Source organism: Danio rerio, chromosome 3 (assembly GCF_049306965.1).
Source record: "Danio rerio strain Tuebingen ecotype United States chromosome 3, GRCz12tu, whole genome shotgun sequence".
In the NCBI taxonomy this organism is placed as follows: Eukaryota; Metazoa; Chordata; class Actinopteri; order Cypriniformes; family Danionidae; genus Danio; species Danio rerio.
In genome coordinates, this window is record NC_133178.1 from 814,320 (window position 1) to 839,213 (window position 24,894).

A 24,894-nucleotide genomic window follows, 5' to 3' on the forward strand; every position below is an offset into this window, starting at 1 on the left:
CAACTTTATTCTCTCTAACACTAGTGCACACACATCTTCAACTACACTCCCATACACACATCAGGGCCATACCATTACATAAACTGCGTGGGAGTAAATCAGGACTGACCCATTCACTGCTTATACTGCAATTAGCATATTTCACAGTGGCTAGTGGTAATGAGGCACAGATGTCAGAACTCGCCGGACAGATCCGCCACTTTTGACGCTCATAAACAATCATAAAGCCCTCGTGCTGCCTCGCTGCAGGAATGAGGAGGTCGGCTGAAGGTGCAGCTGTGGTGCAGTGAGGGGTTTGCGTTTTTAATAATCTACGGCAGTTTGTGTTCACTGAACAGTAAGAATGATTAATAAATCCATATGAAACAGCCCCTTAAAATTTTAATTTATTTAAATAAAAAACTAACACCGAACTGCTTATCATGCTCAAAGTTCAACTAAAATGCACAACTCTTGTTGGTTGCACCCACGAGATGCACAATGAACCCAACACACCATTCTTTCGATATATGTGTATATGAACCAACCGCAGATGCTGTATTTTCAATTAAACTTATTTGTCAAAAAAAAAGTGCCATCTGCTTTTTAAATGGAAGGTCGAACAATCTGACAGCTGGGACAGAACACTGGAAATGGAGTGTGTTTATTAGCATGAACACACAAACTCCATCCACCAAAATATTCAGGAAGGTGGCTCTCCAGGAACAGGGTTGGCCAACCATGGCATAGAGCATCCAATTTGTTTCGTCTCACGCAAGTTTAATAAAGCACAACTAAATTATTCTTTGATTGAGAAAGAAATGTTAGCGTTACTGCTGGCATTGCAGTACTTTGATGTCTGTTTGAGTTCAAGTAATCTGCCCATAACTGTCTTCACAGATCATAACCCTGTGGTATTTCTGTCCCGTATGCACAATCAAAACTAACGGCTCATGCGCTGGTCTCTGATCGTTCAAGGTTACAACTTGATGATAAAACATAAAAAAGGATAGGAAAATGTATTGGCCGATGCATTATCTAGAGCAGGGGTCACCAATCTCAGCCCTGGAGGGCTGGTGCGGTGTCCCTGCAGGGTTTAGCTTCATGTTGCCTCAACACACCTGCCTGGATGTTTCAAGTATACCTAGTAAAACCTTGATCAGCTTGTTCAGGTGTGTTTGATTAGGGTTGGAGCTAAAATCTGCAGGACACCGGCCCTCCAGGAACAAGTTTAGTGACCCCTGATATAGAGTGTGAGAAAAAAAAAGTGGTTGAAAGTAAAATTTGTTAAAACTATATTGTTTTGGAATTTATCCATTATAGTTTTATCTTAAGCAGGGGAGTGTTATGATTTATGTTTTCTTTCTGTCTTTTTTATCATCCTCCTCTCCGTTTGCTCAGCCCTTAGGTTTCTTATTGGTTTACCATTCTGTCCATCATCATTATGATGTTTTCAGTTCCACCAATCCCAGGACGAGCCGCAAGGATTTAAAGCCCTTTTAGACCAGTGTGTGGCGTGCGCTCTGCCTTGGCGTACCCTTTGTGCTCCACGCAATTTGTTTGTGCAAATGCTTCATCTATTCAGTGATTTATTATCTCAGTTTACTATAGTAATTCAAGTTTGCTTGTTGAACTTCGTTGGCTTTAAGTAACATAATATGATGGTTGTTTTGTGATTCTAAACTAAGCTTTGGCGGACTTATCCGGTTTGTTTTAGTTTAGATTGATGTTTTGTGAGATTAGTTTGAGTGTTTTGCCACTTGTGTACTTTGAGTTTTGTAGTTTAATTAGTTTAGTTTGGGTGTCGTGTACACTGAAGATCTCGGTTTTTACTTGTATTTCTTTTTGATGCCTAGTTTAAACTTTAGATTTAAGGATTGTTTTGTTAATTTCTTTGATTTGGCTTACAATCATTGTTTTTGTTTAAAGATAATAACTATAAATGTTTATTTTTTTCCCATTTATTACTGTTACATAGTTTCAACTGTTGAGTAAAAAGCTTAAATAGGAGAATTGATTCTTGCCTTATTCTCGATCTGTCACACTCATTACACCTGTCTCACCTAAATGTTACAGCATCCCACTTCAACATCTTAAACATGTAACAATCACTGTTCTATTATTTTCTGGAAGACTTAAGTAAATAATCTTACACAGTGTAAATTAATTGTAACAAAAAAAATACTTACAACTAATCATTTTGTCCTTGCTGTTGGTTCTTCTCATGTGCTTGATAAACTTCCCTCTGTTCTCCTCCACTGTTCCCTCAATCTTCTGCAGAAGATCTTTCACCTGATCTCCTGATTTACTGTTGTTGTTAAAGCAGTGAAATCTTCCTCCACATTCAGTCACCAACCGCTGGAGATCTGCATGATTTTGAAGATATTCCTCAATGCTCAGTGGTTCATCCAGTTCCTCCAGCTCATCTTCATGTGTGAACAGGATCATGATGTACTTCAGTACTTCAGGATCAAACAGATGTTTAATGTACTCCAGCATCTCCTCTTCATTCTGCAGTGGTTCCTCCAGAGGAACGGTGAGCAGAACTGAACTGAGACCTGCTGAACATGCAGACAGCAGCTGCTCCTCCAGTTTCTGCAGTTTCTCTTCATTCACATCAGGATCCAGCAGATCTGGACAGTCCAGAACATCAACCTGTGTTCCTCGGATCTCAGTTACAGCATTACAAAGTTTAGACTCGTGTTTCTTGTTTTGTTTGTAGACTTTGAACTTCTTTTTTCGCAGGATGGTGTTTCCAGATGAGCTTTTCCCAGAACCTTTCCTGCCCACCAGGAGAATCCGCATCACTGGATCATCTGGAAGAGCTGAATCATATGAAAAAGACAGATAATATGGAGAATTCTGTGTCAATTATTTATTTACACAATTATTTATTAAAGGTCAAATTCTTTTTCGATGTTGAGCAGTAAATACCCACCAATAATAATGATTTACTAATGTAATTATTATTAGTGACTAATTATTGTTATTGACATGAGAGTACAATAGCCTATAAAGATTTCTGTGTATAATTACTGAAACTCTTAATTTAAAAAAATGTGCAAATGCATTAAAATAATGTGCTAATGTGTAAATCTGTGAATGCATTTTGTAAATCCTCTCAAAAGCTACAGAAATGAAAAATGTAAAAGGACCATTGATTTTGTTTACATCCCTCAAAATGGTCTATATATATGTAACCAGATTAGTCTCAAAAGAAATTCATGCAAAAGACACGATGTACACATGCGTAGCCAAATTCACGTGCATAAAACCAAATTCATGTGCGTAAAATATTTATTTATATTCACAAAAAAATTTCACGTGCACAAAATAAAAATACATTTTCATAAAATACATTTCACAAATGCAAAACACCATTTGCAAATGTATAGGAGTGTACAAAAAGTTTTGAATGTTTAAAACTTGCGAGTTCATACTGAATGAGAATGTGCAAATCCTCTTTCACGTACGACTCCCCCTGGATACGTGTGTGTATTTTTGAGACTTTCCTGCCAGAGTCAGGACTACTCGTACCTTTTAGCCTATCAGATTTTTTTTCTATCAGAAGTTTTTTGTGAATATAAATAAATATTTTACGCACGTGGATTTGATTTTATGCACGTGAATTTGGCTACGCATGTGTACATCATGTCTTTTTGCGTGAATTATTATTGAGTCTAATCTGTTTCCATATATATAAGCTAAATAAACAGTGATAAATAAAGCGTCTGGCACATATCTTTACCAGGGGCGCCCCCCACGGCCACCCCTCGGTAAACTCTGGCCACCCCTGTAGCCACTCCAATATAATTTTGCTGTTGACATTATTGATTTAAATGTACTTATAAATTCCCAATATTTAAATAAATAAAATGCAGCCACTAAATTATTGTTGTTGTTACTGACGTAGCTGATTTATTGTCTCTCCCCCTTAGTGCTGGTTCAATGCTGAATGCTGGTGAAAGCAAACGGACGCATTCGCGCTGAAAACCATTCCCGCGCGCCTCACGCACTCCTGTGTGAATCCCGGTTGGTTGTTTGCATGCACGCCGACAAAATACGCGCCCCTCATGCGCCGTGAAACGGAGTAACAGCCTTTTGTGCAGAGGTGAAAGTCGACTAAAGTTTATATAATATGATGATGATGTTACTTTCACTAAGCATGCCTTTAAAGAAGAAAGGAGGGATAATGAGTCAGGGAGGTAAGACTTCATAACATGAGTTTTTAGCCATGATCTGGTCTAAGACCACAGATGATTCTATAATACATTTTTTGTATTCTTTAGAATTGTCATAATTAATTTTCATGCAAAAGGTTTCTTCAGTGATCTTGGCATATCACTCCAGTTGTTTTCCAGTAATATTTTGGACTGATTTCTGTTATTTATTCAGAATATTAATTGTATAATAATATTAATTTTATTTATTTAAAATAAATAGTTATATTTATTGAATAACAAATCTAACAATTCAAGGGAGGTGGGGTGTATAGGGTGGTTCGCCCAGGGTGTCATTTAAACTAGAACCGCCACTACCCTCCCCGATCGTCGTTGACAGCACGCACACACCTTCAATAGACAGCAATGGCAATTTAATATTTACCTTAAGGTACAGTATATCAATAGAAGAAGCTGCATTAATAAAATGGCTCAAAAAGTAATATATTATTAGTTATAGTGAGTGTGTATAGTAATGCCTTTTGTTCAGTTTGTTCATTTGTTTGGGTTATTAATAAACTCATTATTCTTTCATTCATTTTCTTTTCGGCTTAGTCCCTTTATTAATCCAGGGTCGCCACAGTGGAATGAACCGCCAACTTATCTAGCACATTTTTACACAGTGGATGCCCTTCCAGTTGCAACCCATCTCCGGGATAAATAAACTAATTAATCTTCATTAATTTTAGACATGGCATATACCGTATGATGTACAATAAAAGCACATACAAAAATTATTCATATATATATATATATATATATATATATATATATATATATATATATATATATATATATATATGAAAAGTGTTTTTAAACTAAACATAGATTTTTATTTGGTTTGCACATGTACTTCCTGCATTACTTCAAGGAATAAATAGCAATATTTCAAGAAGTATTAATTAAATGAATAAAAACTACATTATTACATTTACCAAAAACAAAAATATAACATTACACTGAATTCATTTTTTTTTTGTGTGCCACCCCAAGATTTGGTGCGGCCTCATCTGGCCACCCCTAAGAAAATTTTCTGGGGGCGCCACTGATCTTTACAAGAATGACTTTAATGTTTAGAGTAATTGTTTAACAGTACTTAGTGTTGCTGAAATACACGAGGGTTTCAGATAAACACTACACTATATTTCTCTTTTAAAAGGCGTGTAGCCAAATTTACACCCGAGGCAAAGTACATTATATCTGCTCATTTTATAAGAGAAGTGTTTGAAAGAATTAGAAAAAGAGCATGATAGGCTAATTTTGCCGGGGGAAACAAAAATGTAATCAGAATGTAAAGCGGGAATTTGGTGAATGTGTAATTTGTTTAAAACATATATTTTAATATTTTTACTCGCAAATAAAATGAAATTCGTTGTGCGTTTGCACTTTGCGAATAGAGAAGCTCATTATCATTAGGAATTTGCAAGCAACATTTTGTAAGAGGAATTAAATTTATTTCCCCGTCATCATCATCATGTCGCCATTCTTACCTGGCGGTGTTTCTGTCGCCGTTGCCATTTTCTCCACACATGAGGGCGGGAAATGCGTCCTAAAATCAAATACATTCAAACCATGACCACAACATTGACACAAGTCTGACTGTCAGTGCTTAGAATTAAATCAAACACTTTGCATAATATATGGTAGAAGGAAATCAAATGCACTCACCACGAGTCGAGAGCTGCTGTTTAAAGTTCACTTCAGATTCATCAGTGGCGTCAAGTTTATTACTGTACCAGTAAAACAGGTCTTGATCCTGAGGTTTTTCAGAGCAAGAACGAGCGAAGTTCACAGATAGTCATCACAATAAACAAAACACTCACATGACAAAACACTTTAGCAAAGAACTTGAATTTATCTGTTGAGGTAATACTACAGAAACATAAGAAAAACAATACACTACACTGTAGTTTACTACAGCTACAGGGTATATTTGACAACAATACACTAGTCCCCCATAGAAAAAAAAGTATATCTACTACAGTAGGCCTTTTATTAGTTTTTCAGTTCACTTAGTACAGGGGTGTTCAAACTCAGTCCTGGAGGGCTGGTGTCTTGCAAAGTTTAGTTCCAACCCCAATCAGACTCGCCTGTACTAGCTAATCAAGCTCTTACTAGGCTTTCTAGAAAACATCCTTCCAGGTGTGTTGGAGCAAGATGGGGCTAAAACCTCCAGGGCGCCAGCCCTCCAGAACTGAGTCTGAGAGGACACCCCAGCTATAGTAAATACCACAGAAGAGTATTCATTAGTTTATCAGTTCCATATTGTAAATATTACAGTAGGCTGTAGTGGAGCATTCAATATCAAGGTGTTGCAAGTACTATAATATATACAGCACAATACATTTTAGTACTGTTCAAGAACAGTAGTATTTACTATAAATGACTACAGTATTATTTCATATGGGATTGGAGAGCTAAACACACAACTTCAATAAACTGAACAAAACAGCAGAGTTTGTTCAATAAACTTTATTCATTTGATCAATATTAATATCTCCAGCTGATGATGAACAGATATAATAACAGTCGCATGATCAGATGATGATGAATGCATCTAGGGCTCAGAGTAAATCAGTTGGATTCTCTCTAACACACACACTTCATTTTATCAGAGCAGAAAATGAAGTGAAACCGAAACACACTGATCTCACATCCATTCACACTCATCATTATCATGGAGATTCCCTCATGGCAGTGCAGATCTGATCTCAGGCCAGACCATCAACATTCATCTCATACTCAAACACACAATGATTGATTCTCTCTCACACAAACAACCACACACACAATGGTCTATACTATAATGGCTGTAAAGAAAGCACAGAGATGTGAATCGCCCACAGTTCTCTTAATATTATTCTATAAAGTACCCTGGAATAAAGCCTCTCTTCAATCTAAATACTCTGAATATCTTGTAGAGGAACTTCAACAATGTCTGAAATCACATTATCAAAACAGATTAAGTGTTGAACATATCCAAATAGCAGTGTCCAAAACACCTTAGACCCAGAGCCAGCGTGACCCTGCCCACTGATCTAACCACACCCACCCAGACTCCTCCCACACACATAACCCTCTCTAAAAGGGACAGTTCACCCAAAAATGAAAATGATCATCATTTACTCAGCCTTTACTTGTGTGAGACCTGTTTGAATTAAGTGAATTACTTGTTGAACACTAAACAAACTACTTAAAGAATGCTGAAAACCTGTAACCATTGACTTCCATAGTATTTGTTTTTCCAACAATGGAAGTTAATGGTTACGGGTTTATTAGCTTACTTCAAAATACCTTCTGTAGTGTTCAACAGAAGGTTTGAAACCCCTTGAGGACGAGTAAATAGGGAGTAAATTTGTATTTTTGTATGAACTATCCCTTTACCTCCCCTATTGACAAAAACACTGTGACCCCGCCCACCCAAACTCCTCCTATACATTAGCCACACCCTCTTTTAACTCATGTATAGTAAAGTACCTCATGACCAGACCCACAGACTCCTCCCACTTATCTAAAAACACCTACCCTTCAAAGACACCTCCCACTGGCTTAACCACACCCACATTTAACTAATATGACCAAACAGCAAACCCCGCCTACAGACTCCTCCCTCCAGTGAATCTGGTCATGCGCCCGCCCACAAACAGACTCTTCCCCCATCCCTGGCTTCCTTTCCTAAATCCAACAGGCTCCAGCAAAGCCCTTGTGACCCCGCCCACACTCAGACTCCTCCCCTGAATCCACACAGACTGAAATAATCCCCCTCCCCGATACAGGCTCCTCCCTCTCACTCCCACAGACTCCAGTAATGCCCTCATGACCCCGCCCCTACAGACTCCAAAAATCTCCTCGTTTCCCTGCCCACATCAGACTCCTCCCCCTGTAGCCCAGACTACAGTAATCCCCCGTGACCCTGCCCACACAGACTTCTCCCCCTTCCATGACTCTTCCCCCTGAAGCTCACACACTCCAGTAAACAGCTTATGACCCCATCCCTGACTCCACACAGACTTCAGTAAACCCCCGCCCCCACACAGACTCCTCCCACTAAAGCCCAAACAAACTAGCATACCTCTCGTGACACTGTTCCCCCATCCCAGACTCCTCCTCCTGTGGCCCAGACTCCAGCAAACCCCCCTCGTGACCCCGCCCCCATACAGACTCCTCCCCTAAGGGCTAAAAGTAGTATACCCCTCGTGACCCCGCCCCCATACAGACTCCTCCCCTAAGGCCTAAACAAAGTAGTATACCCCTTGTGACCCTGTCCCCCCACCCAGACTCCTCCTGCTGTAGCCCACACAGACTCCAGTTAACCCCCTCGTGACCCCGCCCCCACCCTGACTCCTCCCCCTGCAGCCTGCCCAGATCTCCAACACACACACACACACACACACAGCAGTGGTGGGTGACTCTGCAGCGTGTGTGTGGATGGAGGACTCAGTGTAAACGCTGCGGCGGCCCGTGTCGGACTCTCCCTGATAGTGTGAAGGTCTGGAGCTCGTCATCACAGCTCGTTGCGCGAGCGAGAGATGCGCGGCCCTTTGCGGATCTCTTTCCTCTTCTCCTCCTTCCTCCTTCTCTTCTCCTCCTCACGCAGAATCTTCTGGAAGGCCTCGGCTGTCTGCAGCACCTGATGCACAGAGGGAAGGAGTCTGTTTGAAACACTACAGAAGGTCAGAGCAGAAGTATGAGGCGCCAGAGTGGACAAAAGCCAAGTGAAAGCAGAGAGGCCGAGTGTGCGCAAGGTAGACCCATGTGTGCATGAAAGAGACCAAATGTGTGCGGTAGGCCAAGCGTGCGCGAGGTAGAGGTCGAGTGTGTGTAAGGTAGACCCATGTGCGCATGAAAGAGACCAAATGTGTGCGGTAGGCCAAGCGTGCGTGAGGTAGAGGCCGAGTGTGTGTAAGGTAGACCCATGTGCGCGCGAGATAGATTAAGTGTGCGAACGGTAGACCGGAGTGCACACTAGAGAGACCAAATGTGCCCGGTGGGCCAAGTGTGTGTGAGGTCGACCCATGTGCATGCGAGAGAGACCGAGTTTGCGAATGAGACCGATTGTGCGCGAGAGAGACCAAATGTGCGCGGTGGGCCGAGTGTGCGAATGGTAGACCGGAGTGCGCACGAGACAGACCAAATGTGCGTGGTGGGCCAAGTGTGTGCGAGGTAGACCCATGTGCCCGCGAGAGGGAACGATTATGCGCGCGAGAGTGACCAAATGTTCGCAGTAGACAGAGTGTGCACACTGTAGATCGAGTGTGTGCGCCAGAGACCGAGTGTGCGCGAGAGACTGTGTGTGTGCACAGTAGAGAGAGTGTGCACGAGGTAGACTGAGTGTGCACGCTGGGAAGGCCGAATGTGTGCAAAGTAAACCGAGTGTTTGCGCATATGTTTGAGTGTGTATGCTTGTGTACACGTACTGGCCACTTTATTAGGTACACCTCACCAGTACCGGGTCGGACCGCCTTTTTGCCTTCAGAACTGCCTTAATCCTTTATGGCAGAGATTCAGCAAGCTGCTGGAAATATTCCTCATAGATTTTCCTCCATATTGTCATGATAGCATCACACAGTTGCTGCAGATTTGTCGGCTGCACATCCATGATGCCAATCTCCCGTTCCACCACATCCCAAAGCTGCTCTATTGGATTGAGCTCTGGTGACTGTGGAGGCCATTTGAGTGCAGTGAACTCATCGTCATGTTCACCAGTCTGAGATGATTGAGCTTTATGACATGCTGCGTTATCCTGCTGGAAGTAGCCATCAGAAGATGGAGACACTGTGCTCATAAAGGGATGGACATGGTCAGCAGCAATACTCAGGTAGGCTGTGGCGTTGATGCTCAATTGGTACTAATGGACCCAAAGAAAATCTCCCCCACACCATTACACCACCACCACCAGCCTGAACCGCTGATACAAGGCAGGATGATCCATGCTTTCATGCTGTTGAGGCCAAATTGTGAGCCGAGCATCCGAATGTGTCAGCAGAAATGGAGACTCATCAGAGCAGCAACGTTTCTCCAATCTTCTATTGTCCAGTTTTGGTGAGTCTGTGTGAATTGTAGCCTCAGTTTCCTGTTCTTAGCTGACAGGAGCGGCACCCGGTGTGCTCTTCTGCTGCTGTAGCCCATCCGCCTCAAGGTTGGACGTGTTGTGTGTTCAGAGATGCTCTTCTGCAGAGCTCGGTTGTAACGAGTGCTTATTTGAGTTACTGTTGCCTTTCTATCAGCTGGAACCAGTCTGGCCATTCTCCTCTGGCCTCATCAACAAGGCATTTGCGCCCACAGAACTGCCGCTCACTGGATATTTCCTCTTTGTCGGAGCATTCTCTGTAAAGCCTAGAGATGGTTGTGCGTGAAAATCCCAGTTGATTTCTGAAATACTCAGAGCAGCCCGTCTGGCAGCAACAACCATGCCATGTTCAGAGTCTCTTAAATCCCCTTTCTTCCCCATTCTGATGCTCGCTTTGAACTGCAGCAGATCCTCTTGACCATGTCTACATGCCTGACTGCAGTGAGCTGCTGCCATGTGATTGGCTGATTAGACATTTGCTTTAACGAGCAGTAGGACAGGTGTACCTAATAAAGTGGCCTGTGAGTGTGTGTTTATTGAGTGTAAATCCATGCATGAGGGTTTATGCATTTGTGCAGGTGTTTGTGTATTTATGTCTGTGTGTGTTTGTTTGTTTGTTTGTGCGCGTGTATGTCCAAGTGTGTGTGTGTATATGTGTTTTAAGTGTGTCCATTCATGAGTGTGAAACTCACATCGTCTCGTTCTGTCCTGTATGGATTGACGAAGTCTGCAGATTTCTCTGTGATCCCCAGCTCCTGTGACATCTGAACACACACACACACATACACACATACACACACACACACACACACACACACACAGGTCAGTGGTCCAGAAGTGTATACGCTGATGCTGACAGTGTAATCCCCCATGATGCCCTGCTCTGACCAGTGTGAGCACGTGCTGGTGTGCTCCTCCGCTGAAGACCCCGGTGTGGTTGCAGAAGCTCAGACCCCAGCGCAGCAACACACTCCAGTCTGCGTTACGCTCGTAATAATGGTGCACGATGCGCGGGAAACGCAGAGCCACGTCACCGAAGAACGCCGTGTTCTCCACCACGTGAGAGTACGCTGCACACACACACACACACACACACACACACACACACACACACACATTAAAATGCACAGAAAATGATTAAAGTGACACAAAATCACACAAACAAACAAACAAACAAACACACACACACAGTTTCTCACCTTCTTTGAGTTTGTCGTCGAGTGGGAACGGATCATCAGGCCGCATGTTAGCAGCTATAAGCACAGCTCTGGAGTCCTCCAGCACCTGAACACACACACACACACACACACACACACACACACACACACGGATGTTTTTTACTGTACACAGTAAACACTCTGCACATTTACATCTTCACACTCTTGCAGTCTGGCTGATTTATGAGCACACAGTGTGATGAATATCTCTCACACACACACACACACACACACCTTGAAGAGGCCCTTGAGCATGATGTCGATGATCTTGTACTGCTGGTTGACGTCGTTGAGCTCCACCAGATTCTTCAGAGCGTTCAGCTGATCTTTCCTCTTCGTCTCGAACAGACGCTTATCTGACGGAGGAGACCATCAGGAGAACAACACACACTGATATAGACACACACGGATATATCACTCAGACACACACACATCCATCAGAGAAACATGCAAAAACACATCAGTTAAAACCACTAGTCAGACATCATCACACACACATATCAGTCACACACACACACACACACACACACACACACACAGAGAGAGGGAGAGGATACAGATCTCCAGGTTGGAGTCGTGTCGGTGTCTGTCGGAGTCGGAACCAAGGGCTGCTGGAGCTGCCAGCAGCAGCAGAGCGCAAACACTCAACATGACCACTAGAGGGAGAAACACACATTCAGTATTCACCACACAGAGAGAAAGAGAACGAAAATTAAAACCTCATAAACAATACAGTGACTCATATTCCTCATGTTCAAGCTACTTTGGATAAAAACAATAATGAATGTGATCACACATGAAGATTAAGACAGATTACAACCAGGCTTAAACCTTACATTAAAAACCTTAATGCCTAAAACACACACACACAGAACTCCAGATTAAGACTCTGTGCATTGAACACCAGAGGCTAATGACTATCTGAAGATTTACTGCAGGCTTATAAGGACACAAAATCAGGAAAGGAGCATCTCTGTGTAATTAATATTAAAGTGCTTTAGTAATGAGCTCATAAAACACCTCTGAGATCATTAATATGCACACTTCAGCCTGCTTTTGATAGGACAAACGTTTTCTAGTAATACAACAGTGACCATTTTCCTCCCTCAGTTAATATAAGCTTATATTTCACATACTATGCAGGAGGGACTTTTATTTTGAAAACATGAGCAATCAAATTGTTAAAGGGCCATGAAAGCCCCTCGTTTCAGCAGGGTGTTTTCACACCTCTACTTTGGAAAAAGTCAGAAAAGTGGGCGTGTCCAGCTCTGTTTAGGGGGGAGTGTCGGAGGAACTAAAGAGGCTTGGTGTGGGAGTGTCTATTTGGGCGCGCTGAATTTCAGAGTCAAAAACACACAACCACAGCGGACAATGTGACTGTGTTTACATGGACATCTGTAGTCGAATTATTTGCCAAATTATTAAATGTTGGACTTTAACTGCAGTTTGGCTCTTTCATTCAGGGAATTCATTCATGCCCCTCCCGATAAACGTGATATTTGATTCGAGGAACTGCTCTAAGTGTGTATTTTTCATGCAATGTTTGATACCGCACGGCGAATGAGAGAAAAAAAACTCAGCATTTCCCGGAAACTTAGATACACACGGCAGGTAGCGTCAGAAAGCCGCGTGTGTTATTCCGGTCACAAAATCCAACACGCGGTTATAGTTTGGTTGTAACTGTTAGTGCTAACTTGTTTACACTCGTTGCAATAGTTTGTTTGATACGAATAAAATACGAACTGAATAAACAAAGAGCACTGGTCGCTCACTTACCAAATCTGTAGAGACAGGACAATCACCAGCAACTAGAGCCGCGTCTTTATTAAGAGAAGACTACAAGCGAATCCGGATCTCAGCGTTTGCAGATGAGAACAGCTCTCAGGTAAACAATAATCCTCCTTAGACACGTAAGTTATTGTTGTCGAGCGTCGCGTACACTGTTAATCCACACGTGACTCCAGCTGAGCTCTCACAGAGAGAAAATGAAAACAAAACTTCACTGCAGCAAACTATAAAAGCAACACTTCACGCTTGTTTTGCCAACACAACGTGGCGTCTCTGTCATCTACACTGTGACAGTAATGAATATTAATGAAGTTGCACAATAGAGCGCGCTGATTGGTTTGAACCAAGCTTTACTCATGCATTAATGCAGCACACTGTAAGACGTAATAAGACACACTCTGGCACAGGCGTCCAGTCTGCACGCTGGAATACACGCTATTATGTCATGACCGTGACGCAGCTTCAAAAATTAGTTTCAAACAGGAAGTACGAATTTGCTTGAAATAACGCAAAAACAACCAATTTACACTTTTTAGTGAAATATAGGTGTCCTAATAGTGTTTATAGCAGTGTGGGACACATATACCACTGTCAACAGCTCAAACACATGTGTTCTGGTGTTTCGTGACCCTTTAACCATGCGCTACTGGGCAGCACAAGACACGTTCAAACTGGCCTCAGGATGCAAAATGCAGGATATACAGATTACACATGTATTGATCTCCACTCTGAAGAGGCGCAAGACATGTTTAGCTGCATCTTCGGTTCACTTATGGGGTTTATTGTGAAATTTGAAGAGTATGCTTCATCAAACACATGTAGTTGCAGAATTGTGACAAATCACTCAGCTCAATCTGATCAGGCACAGGTTGACAAGAAGTCCTTGCTGTGTTTTCTTTGACTGTAGCTTCACAATACAACACAATACATGTTCATCAAGATTAATTGTAATTTAGCCTTTATCCACAACAGATGAAGAGCAAAAGAGGTTAACATTACTCTGATGGGGTCTATATTTGGCCCTGGTCAGTATACTATGCTTTGTGTGTGTGTGTGTGTGTGTGTGTGTGTGTGTAAGAGCAGCACATCAGAGCGGAGCTCATTAATATTCATGACACGACCCAAATATGGTCAATTGTGGATCTTCTAATTTTATGGAGTTATAAATTAACTTATAAATGTCTTTCTGGAGATTTTCTAACTTGCTGAATCCATAAACCTCCTATGTAGATATCAGAGAACAGTTTAACTTATTAAAAACCAATGCAGTTTATGGAGAGAGAGAGAGAGAGAGAGAGAGAGAGAGAGAGAGAGAGAGCTGTGTGTGTTTCTGAAACACTACAAGTCAATGAGCCTGAACACGGTTTGATCCAGAAATATCTTCAGTTGTGTTTCTCAGAAGAACGCCTAAACCCAGAGAAATGACTAATTTTTGAGTGAACTGACCCTCTTTTTCATCTGTTTTCAGAGGCAATCCATTACTCATGAAGAATTTTGATCAATCAGTCTTTAAACACACACTGCGGACACAACTGCTGGTGAAGATGTGCTAAATGAACAATAAAATGGGGTTGTAGATGATTCTTCAGCTTCACACACACACACACACACACACACACACACACACACACACACACACACACACACACACCCAGAGGATCAGACAGATTTCTCTTCAATATTTCATGTTCATTCATAGCCAAACACACACACACACACACACACACACACACACACACACACACACACACACACACACAGAGGAATGTTCTACTTCCTGCGCTGAAACAGATCAGTCCAGATCAGACCAATCATGACTGTCACAAATGAAAACCATCAAATCCAGATCAGACCAGATCAGACTTTACTAAACCAAACTAGACCAGACCAGACCCAGGGCTGGGCCGATAAAGTCTGTATCAGTATTTGTTGACCGATCACCATCGTCAATGATGATAAAAAATAAAAAGTTTGGTATGAAGTGACAAGGTTATAATAGTTCTGGATTCTTCATTAGTTTCTATTTCGTTTTGACTTCTTGTTTTCAAATTCAGTCCGTTGTAATCAGTTTTAGAAGCAGATTTACTAGTTTTTATTAGTTTCTATATTTTGAAACTGCTTAGTTTTAGTAAACTTTTTATTAGTTTCAGTTTTATTCTAAATGAGGATATTTGTCAGGTGCAAGATTTAACATCAACAGAATAAATATTGTTTAATAAAAACTCTTTTTTTGAAACAGGCTTAAGTGCAATAAGTGTGCAAGGCTGCTTCAGAGGTTAGACACACAGTAGTGATGGGAAGCTCAGATCTTTAACATGAACCAAGTGCCTCAAGTATCAGGTTTCACGCTCGCGTTTAGATTTACTAACAATGAAATGAACATGAGAATGTGTGTTGGTCCACACCAACTTCATGTCTGGCATATGTGTGTTTCTTGTGTGTGTTTTATTTCCATTGGCGACTCCTAGAGGCAGTTGGGTTAAATTGCACACTACAAAGTGTCGCACCAACACATGTAGAAAACACTGCTGTTCATTTATAATTGATCAAATAAGTTAATTGACACTATATTATTTTACTAATTATGTGATTTAGGACATATAACAGCATTTGCAAATGTACACAAGCCTTAGTCTATGGCAGGGGTCACCAATCCTGGTCCTGTAGTGCCGGTGTACCTGCAGGGTTTAGCTACAACTTGCCTCAACACACATGGCTGGGTGTTTCAAGTACACCTAGTAAGACCTTGATTAGCTTGTTCAGGTGTGTTTGATTAGGGTTGGAGCTAAATTCTGCAGGACACCGGCCCTCCAGGAACAAGTTTGGTGACCCCTGGTCTATGGCAATGGCAGTGTTGGCTTTATTAGAGGACATTGTCAATGATCGAATCCAAAGGGAACGCATTATTAGGGATCACAGTGATTTCCGGTCTACCTCCGATAGGAGCCCCTCACATTCACATTCGGTCAAGTTTCTCCTCATGCCTTTGCCATTGCTTTGTTGTTTGGTTTTGCCGAAGTGAAGTCATTAGCATATTCATACGGGGGAGAGGCAGGGAGGAGTTTGCGCTCATGCACTCAATTTCACGTTAATTCAGATGTACAAAGAGAATGAGTGTGGGATTTTTTACTGCGTACGCACATTATCAGCTTTGTCCATATGCAATGTTTTAGTATTAATTCAACGCAAGTCTTTGTACATGAGGGCCCTGATCTGTTGTGTCAATCCTCCCATGTTAGGACTCAACCTACGCAGCCACTACGCCCCCTGCTGCTGGAATCAGCTTCCAGAAATGATCAGATGTGCTCCAACATTAGGCACATTCACATTAAGACTGAACACACATCTGTTTAGCTGTGCCTTTACTGAATGAGCACTGTGCTGCGTCCCACAGATCGCACTATCATGTTTTTCTCTTCTTCTTCATTCTTTTATATCACATTTTACCTGTTTTTATGCTTTTTTTTACTCATTTTAATTATTTGTTTTTATTTTTATTTTACTTGTTTCTTTTATTCTTGTCTATGTAAAGCACTTTGAATTGCCACTGTGTATGAAATGTGCTATATAAATAAACTTGCCTTGCCAAAATGATGTAGTCAGTAGGCATGTACCGGTATATAAGACTCTCGATATGATAACCATGGATTAAAATATCACAGGTTCACAGTATTGTGCTCACTGCTCTAATATATATTCTTTTTAAATGCCTGGGTAAAAACTAAACCTTTTTCCCCTTTAAACACAATATATTTTATTTTTTGAAAGATTTACGATATTTTGGAGCAGTGAACATGTCAGGCTGAATAATTAAAATAAATCACTCACTTGACTTCAAACACACTGATTTCTTTACAACTTAAAACAGTATCTTTAGATATACTGCTGTCCTAAAAAACAAAACAAGTAAAATTAAAAATCGTACACATACCTCAGGAGCAGCATAGGAGAATGTTGACGTTTTTAAAACCTTGACTATTCCAAACCACAGTATACCTTAAACACGGTTACCGTCCCATGCCTGGTTGATATGCGTGCGTAATGTTGTTTTGTGTTTAAAGTTTATTTAAGCTCCAATGCCATAATCTTTCTGTTGTGTTTATCATGTTTACCTCTCTCCGTGTGGAGTGATTTTAACATCCGTTTCATCAGCACTCTTAATTAATTATATGGACGATTGATAAAAGATCTATGCATTATCATGGGAGGAGCAGCACCAAAGCAGGACCATCTTTTAGCAGTGTGGACGTGGTTAAACTGTATTCTTCATTGTGGACACTGAGTGAAGCCTGATTAGTTAGTTTTGTAATCCAAACTTTGATGATTAACAGCTCAATGCATTGGGTTAAAATAACCCATAGTTGGGAAGATGCTATAATAACCTATAGTTGGGTTATATGTCAGGGTATTTTAACCCAACTATTTTTACAGAATAAACAGTGCATATGTTTGGCTTTTGACTCATTATTTAACATATGTGGCTAAGAAATCGCTGTTAACTCATTTTTGTTGTTGTTGTTGACAGTGAAAATGTTGTCAGTCGCAGTAATAATCCTAGGCATTATTATGTTGATATAGAAGTGAAAACCACCTAAACCCAGATCAATCCACAGGTCAACATCTCTATACAGGGATAAAACCAGCTGAATTTTTGACCAATAGGAAAACCAGTGCCAGTAAACCACAGCAGAACATCTCCAGCGCAGTCCCAGACCCACATCAACACACACAGACTGCTCTACAGTTCACTAAAGCCACTGTATATCCACAGTTAAAGCAGTCAGACAGCGGGACTGTAGCGCAGGTGTGCTGATAAACCAGGTCAGAGCTCGGGTCCTCCACACATCAGCATACTAATATCCAGAGCAGAAGGGTTCCGGAGAGATGATGCAGGCATCAGGAAACCACATCATTAGCATATTCATCACCAGCAGCTGTGTGCTCTACTATAGTACATTAATTAATCATCATTACTAACGCTAGCACTGCTCTGAGATTATCGGTGACCGGAAGTACCCCTCACTCACGACACCGGATTAAGATGATGATTATGATGATCAGTATAATCTCGAGCAGTGCAGATGTTGCAGCGGTGTGTGTGTGTGTGTATGTGTGTGATGCGGATCTAAATCCTCGGTTGCTCACCTTCACCGTGCAGTGCTCGCGGTCATCGGTAAACGCGTCGAGGGTTTATTTATTTATTCAACACACCGGAGCGCAGCGGCGCGTCTGATCTGTGTCTGTTCCTCCGGTCGCTCGTGCCACGCGCGCGTCGCCAGTTTCCGCACGGAGCGATTTGAGGGGAGGACGCACGCGAGCTGACGTCATCAGCGCGTCAGAAACACCGCGCTAGTTTTAGGCTTTTTGAAATAGATTTAATATTAACGAGAGGAATTAAACACTCGAAAGATTTAGCTTTATATGAAAGAAAATCAAGTAAATAATACATTTACTTGAATTTGAATGCTGTTTGTGCACTACCATAGATATTTACATTAGATGTCGCCTACCCTGTTGTTGTCTATAGGAAGGAATGCGTCAATAGAGCCGCCATTTTGGTACAGGGTAGCGCTCCTTTGAAATTAATGCGGGACCAAGCTGCAGTGGAGGACCGGCCATCCAAAGCCAGAGAGATATACACATATATACATCTGGTCATTATACAAATAAAAAAATAAATATAATTACGAAAATTATAATTGTACATCACTTTTCTACATTGATAGATCAGTGACTGCACGGGCATTGCTGACAACAAGTGTGTTTGTGTGTACAGAAATGTACTATCCACCCTCCCTGTTAATTTTGATCTAATCATGTCCTGAAACACAGCTCCTCTCCTGCTTTCACTGCTCATACTGACGGAGGGAGCGATTCGTTTGTGAATGAATCTCCATAAAAAACCTTTGCAAATACCTTGGAAACGGCATAGCAGAAAATATTGGTGGTTATAAAACCGTGACTTTTCCAAACAGACATAAACCTTAAACCGGTAATTGTCCAATGCCTACTTATGATCACAAGTCTTGATGTTTGCTGTACGTTTTACCTTTAATGTCTAGAACTGTGGCTGGTGAACTTTCATCCTCATAGGCAACATCCACAACATCCCCAGGTTCAAATTTCTTTTTCAGTAGGTTCTTTTTAGAAACAATAATGTCATAGGTCGATGGTTCCTCCCTCCATTCCACTAACGTTAGGACTCATGTTTTGCCCATTTTCTAAGATAGATAAATATATAGACATAAATAAACACACACATACATGCACACAATTAATTCTGATGGCTACAGCTGACTGTATCCATGACAACAGTTTTACCTTAATGTACCTGCCAAAGAGTAGTTTGCTGTCCGGCCGCAGCGATAAATGATTTCTGAGGTAACAAAAAACTATATTAGCATCAATTATAAGCAGTGAAAATACTAAATAAAACACTGGTTATGTTAACAATGATAAAAAATATCATTTCATATAGTCATTTTTTAAATTAAGTTCTTATATGATGGGCGGTAGTAGACCTTATATTACGTTAGCAATGTACTAGTATTGTTAATGTGATCTCGACTTTAAAAATCAAGTAAGTATTTGTTTTGGTGTTATAAGACAATTTACTGATTTAACATTAAAACAGAGCAGTTATTGGAGCACTTTAACGATAAAATAACTTAAGAAAAGTGTTTACCTTCAGAAGACGGTTGGTGACAGTTGACTGACGTGCATTCGAATCGGCGACGTGAAGCGAGTCATCTCAATGAATCGAATCTTTTCTCTGAATGATTCATTTTACCGGAGTTTATAATGTAAACTACACTGTTACGCCAGTAGGTGGCGAAAACGAGCGTCTTTTTTAAGTGTGAAAGACTGTATAAATCTGTAAAGCACAGATTCATCAAAACACACGTATTCCACAAAAAATAATTTATTTTGTAAGAAAAAATCTGTTTATAAGAATGTTTGTTTTAATGTGTCTAGTCCATTTTGTTAAATAATACACACATATATTAGTAGCAGTCATTATTAACTTAAAATATTGTAAATATATTATGTGTATAAAATAGACCTATACATTATTGGCAGCAATGTATTATCTAATTTCAATTTAGCATTTATATCTTATTTTATTTAAAATGTTTAACAAATGTTTATATTAATTTAATAATTAAATTTACTCTAACATTGCAGAAAACACATTATGTTTACCAATCACCTGAACAATAACCTTAACCTGCTTCTTTTTAAAGAATAAAAATGGAGTAAAAAGTGTACTTAAATGAAGAGGCACCAGTTCCAGCTGCCACAAAAAGGCAATGGACACAGAATAAAATAGGTTGCTCAGGTCAAAAAGACAGAGAATAAAGGATAACAGCAACAAACATTTTAAAAGGAAGAGGAAGAGACTCTGTTGAACTCATAAAATGCACAGACATACGTTTAACATATATCTACCTCAAGGACAGGTCTTGCAGTTTATTTATTTATTTATTTATTTATTTATTTATTTTTGGATCTAACCAAACAGATTTTTAATAAATGTAAAAAAAGTATAGAAATGAAACGTAAAAGTGTACAGCTTGCTTGTTTGCATAAATGCATAATTTCAATGGTTTAGTGTAATGGTTGATTTTTATAATTGCCTATAATCTACTTTTATACTTTATTTATGTATTTATTTTCTTATTTTTTGTTTGTTTGTTGTATTGTTTATCTGTTAGAACTCATATTGTATTGCTACCAAAAACAAGTGACACAATTTCTTTCATTCCAATTACAACAAATAATTCCTGCAAGTCCTGCAGGAATTATAAAATCCTGCAGGATTTGTAACTTGCTTGGATCCATTGTAAAAACCTGTAGGAAATTCCTGCACATATTGTCAATGTGTCCTACAGGATTTTTGAATTCCTGCAGGACAGCAGCTTTTATGAAGGAAAAAAAATGAATCCTTCAGGATTCCTGCAAAAAGTACTGCATGATTCTAAAACCTGTAGGAATTGCCTGCACATAATGTCAATTTGTCCTGCAGGATTTCATAATTCCTACAGGATACCAGCAGGTTCCTGCAGAAAAAATGAAAATCCTGCAGGATTCCTGTAGGCTATTTTTGTAAGGGTGAAAAGCAACAGTGTATAACAGTGTCATAATAAATAAAAATATTGTTAAAAATCTATTTTTTGTTGCATGTGGGTAACCATGTACTGTTTGTAAAAGGTGCTTGATTGTGCATTGGACCTGATTGGACCCCGTTGGATTTGATTCGACGTTTTGCCGATTTGCCCCTATTGGCAGCGCAGTGTATGTTTAGTTCCGGTTTAGCTTTGAATGAATGGGAGACTTCCTCTGAAAAATAAAAATATTAACATTGCACAATCTGATTTAAGACTATAACAATACTGGGCATGTGTTCAAACGTTTCTCTTTCAATACTGAACTGCTTTTTGAGTTAGAAAATGATTCTCTAAATTATTAAGAATAGAAATAAGCTATTGTTTATCAAGGAAAGTCTATGTTTTAGTGCTGCATCAAACGATTTTTTTAATAATCGATTAATCTGTCGATTATTTCTTCGATTGATAGATGAATCAGATTTAAAAAACAAGAAAAGCATTTATTTCCAACCCCTTTTTTTAAAAAAAAGCTCATCCCTCAGCTGTTATAATAATAGTAATAATAATAATGTTACAGCCAAAACATAATTTTACTTGTAGGCCTTGCATATTGTGTTGTGCTCCACCCTGCCTCTCTCTCTCTCTCTCTCCCCCCAGCCTTTAGGTTAATTAGGCCTCAGCTGCTAATCATTATGCACCTGTCTGAATTGGAGTGGTTTGGCTTTAAATACTGCCTTCTGAAGCTAGTGAGCTGAGGAACACTCGGTTACTCCCCAAATACATCCAAGTAAGCATCTGGTGAACTTAGAGAAGAGCAGATTCAACTTTATAGTTACTTTCACTGTGTGTATGAATAAATCACATCAGCAAATTATATTTGAATGTATTGTCAGACTTCCTTGTGTGTTTTAAAAACTCTAAATTGGATGTTTTACTAGTACTTGTGTATATTTACATGTCTAATTCATAAAATAAGCATTGGGTGGTTTAAATGCTGCATAATTGTGATGATATGACACGTCTTTCTCTGGCTCAGCACCAGACACCGCGCTAAAGCTCTATTTGAGTTCTTCAGTTGCCGCTCTAAGGGTAAATGAGCTAACGCTAACTTGTCAAGCTGGATAACTAGTAAAACATCAGCACCAGGTATTTTACGTTCCTCACTTCAAAATGGAACAAAACTAGAATTCTGTAGTGTTTTACCCAGCTGTTGAACTCCCTCCCTCCTCATTCCTGTTTATGAGGTGCCGAACTCTATACCAGTGCACGAGAGAGACCGTGTTCACTCCACTCTGCGCTAAACGAATGGTTTTTTTAAATAATTGAATAAATAAATAAAAAATAAATAATTAAATAATCTTCACGTCGCGAGACACAAATCGATTATGAAATTCGTTGCCAATGCTTTTAGTAATAGATTTCTATCGATTTAATCAATTCGTTGTTGCAGCCCTATGTTTGCAACCTTTTCACTTAATTTTATTTCCTCAATAATGGATTTATTTTTACTTTAATGCTGCTCTGAAAACTAAAATATATTATCTGTTATGTAAATGCTCCAGAATGAGTACAATTCTTTATTAAATCTCCTATTGCCTGGTATGTCGTGTATATAAATGCGATCAGTTTAATCATTGTATTATCTACTGATCTATTAATGTTTTGTTCAGTTTCTCCATTTGAATGAATTAATTGTTTTACCCCCACATTTTGGGTGGATTTAATTTGATATCTATACTACCTTTTAATTAATAATGTTAAAAACTAATTCATAATAGAATAATACTGAATTCAAATGCCGTCTTCTTGGTGGTATTTTTGCAATTGTAAAGTTTTATAATGATTTTGTTCGATTAGTACGAGTCATATACAGCACTGTATTCTATATAGAAGCAAATGTCAGCAGTAGAATGTGAATATAAATATGTGTTTGTGAATCAGCTGTCTAAAGTAACACAGCAAAACACCCACAGTTTTATTTGTTTCTTATTCTTCAGGACATAAAATATGAAACATAATCTGACAAAATAAAAATGTAAACATCGTAAATCTTTATTTGACAAATACTGACAGGTACATATCAACTTCATCTGTAGTGAAGACAGCAACACAAAGCAATACTCAGTTTAAAGTCCCATTTTCTCAGTTATAGCAGAAATCTGGATATCTGGGTTTTTTTTTAGATGTTAGATGTCTCACCTTGGATGCAGACAACAAAAAACAGAGCAGTCACAGTCTTACCATGTCTGTAGTAAATATACAGCTGACTAAGTGAGTTATCTAAGGGGATTTCTGTGTATAGGCTAAAGTAACAACACTGCTGGATTGAGACCGGACACCGAGTAATGTTATGTACAAAAATAAATTTCTGTAATAGAAAATGTTTTATCTGCATCAACAATGTGAAGTTTTATAAAGACGTGTTTGGCTATTAACTGCTAAATGCATAATTATCCTGCAGCCGAAAAAGGCGAATCGTTAAAGCGGAGAGAAATGTGGATCACGTGAGGAGATGATTGACAGGTCTGTAACTAAGCAACAAAAGGGTCCGTTAAAGAGGAATAACGGCAGCTTGTCCCACAGCTTGCGTACTCTCTGGTTACACTCAAATGTACCGTTTATTCACACAATGAAAAGTGTTTGTATAGTTTTAGGACGTAGAATAAGTTACGTTAGGTCTTACCGGAGTCAAGGACGCACCTCAGGAGTAGGGGGAGGCTGCAGACTTGGATCCAGACAGTTTTACGGCCTAGGCAGTTTTACGCCCCTGTTGTTCCTGTTGTGTCCAGTAGAGGGAGGCAGTACAGTGTTATTTTAAGCCTCCAGAACTTTATCACACCCAACCAAACGCGACACCATGAAGAGGTATCTATGTATGTTAAATACGTGTTTAAAACATTAGCAAACATGAAACTTAAACCTATTTTTATTAGATTAAGGTCGATATAAGTGTATGTCAACACAAACAAATTGGTGTAGTATAACAGCATGTGTTAGTTTGACTCAATTTTAGCTATGTGCAGGCCAGCTACATGTTCTACATCAACAAAAAACAGTAAAATAACATTAATCTACATAAGAAAGTGTGATATATAGGCTAATTTTCTTTTACCTTTTTGTCTCAGCAAGGGAGTAATTATTATATATTTTATAATTTAAAGATATATATTTTCTCATAGATTAGACAATACACTTGCATGGTCTGGGTTGTCAGCCAAATCTACACTTCAACTACACTACATTATTCCTCCAAATTTGACTTTCTTAAATATTGAAATAAATCTAAACAGATCTGAAAATTTAATTGATTTTATTTTAAATTTAAAATTGCATTACTTTCAATTACAATCAATATAATACAATCCTGTTCTGGTTAAAAAAATTAAACTATCACATATCTATAAATGCATATAGAAACTCACAATTATAAATGGTCTACTCATTTTTGTTCATATAGCTGTACAGTACATTTTATATATTACCAATGAAGTTTACATTGCACATGCAATCAT

At 39.5% G+C, this 24,894-nt stretch overlaps 2 protein-coding genes across 7 annotated transcripts in view; both read right to left on the reverse strand.

Moving 5' to 3' along the window:
- Positions 1–24,151, reverse strand: part of LOC100149190 (GTPase IMAP family member 8) — a 29,790-nt gene extending 5,639 nt beyond the window's left edge. Inside the window, exons 1-4 of one of the 4 annotated variants that reach the window (XM_073943732.1) lie at positions 24,066–24,151; positions 5,868–5,955; positions 5,690–5,748; positions 2,169–2,804 (exon numbers count right to left, since the gene is read on the reverse strand). In XM_073943732.1, coding sequence (XP_073799833.1) covers positions 2,169–2,804; positions 5,690–5,717 — 664 coding nt within the window. In that variant the 5' untranslated portion in view covers positions 5,718–5,748; positions 5,868–5,955; positions 24,066–24,151. Of the gene's footprint in view, positions 1–2,168; positions 2,805–5,689; positions 5,749–5,867; positions 7,855–24,065 lie in introns of those variants that run through there. The other 3 variants (XM_073943731.1, XM_073943733.1, XM_001920324.8) reach the window with 3 other exon arrangements.
- Positions 6,657–20,575, reverse strand: ccdc134 (coiled-coil domain containing 134). Of its 3 annotated transcripts, none has more exons than XR_012400681.1 (8): positions 18,420–18,545; positions 12,044–12,142; positions 11,721–11,842; positions 11,469–11,553; positions 11,158–11,339; positions 10,962–11,033; positions 7,841–8,829; positions 6,657–7,795 (listed from the first exon to the last, which is right to left on the reverse strand). XR_012400681.1 is itself a non-coding variant. In XM_021470909.3 (8 exons), the coding sequence occupies exons 3-8, from the start codon at positions 12,135–12,137 to the stop codon at positions 8,704–8,706; spliced, it is 681 nt and encodes a 226-aa protein (XP_021326584.1). In that variant the 5' UTR covers positions 12,138–12,142; positions 19,324–19,495; positions 19,596–20,575; the 3' UTR covers positions 6,657–8,703. The 3 variants fall into 3 exon arrangements, 2 of the variants coding, with proteins under 2 accessions (XP_021326584.1, XP_003201721.1); XM_021470909.3 differs by lacking the exon at positions 18,420–18,545 and adding exons at positions 19,324–19,495; positions 19,596–20,575 and having other exon boundaries at positions 6,657–8,829; XM_003201673.5 differs by having other exon boundaries at positions 6,657–8,829.
- Positions 24,152–24,894: the final 743 nt, after the last annotated feature.

Coding starts and splice junctions, on each gene's coding strand:
- ccdc134 (XM_021470909.3), bottom strand. CDS start 12,137: ATGTTGAGTGTTTGCGCTCTGCTGCTGCTGGCAGCTCCAGCAGCCCTT. Junction 11,554..11,720: donor TGCTCAAGGGCCTCTTCAAG/GTGTGTGTGTGT, acceptor GTGTGTGTTCAG/GTGCTGGAGGACTCCAGAGC. Junction 11,340..11,468: donor CGACGACAAACTCAAAGAAG/GTGAGAAACTGT, acceptor GTGTGTGTGCAG/CGTACTCTCACGTGGTGGAG.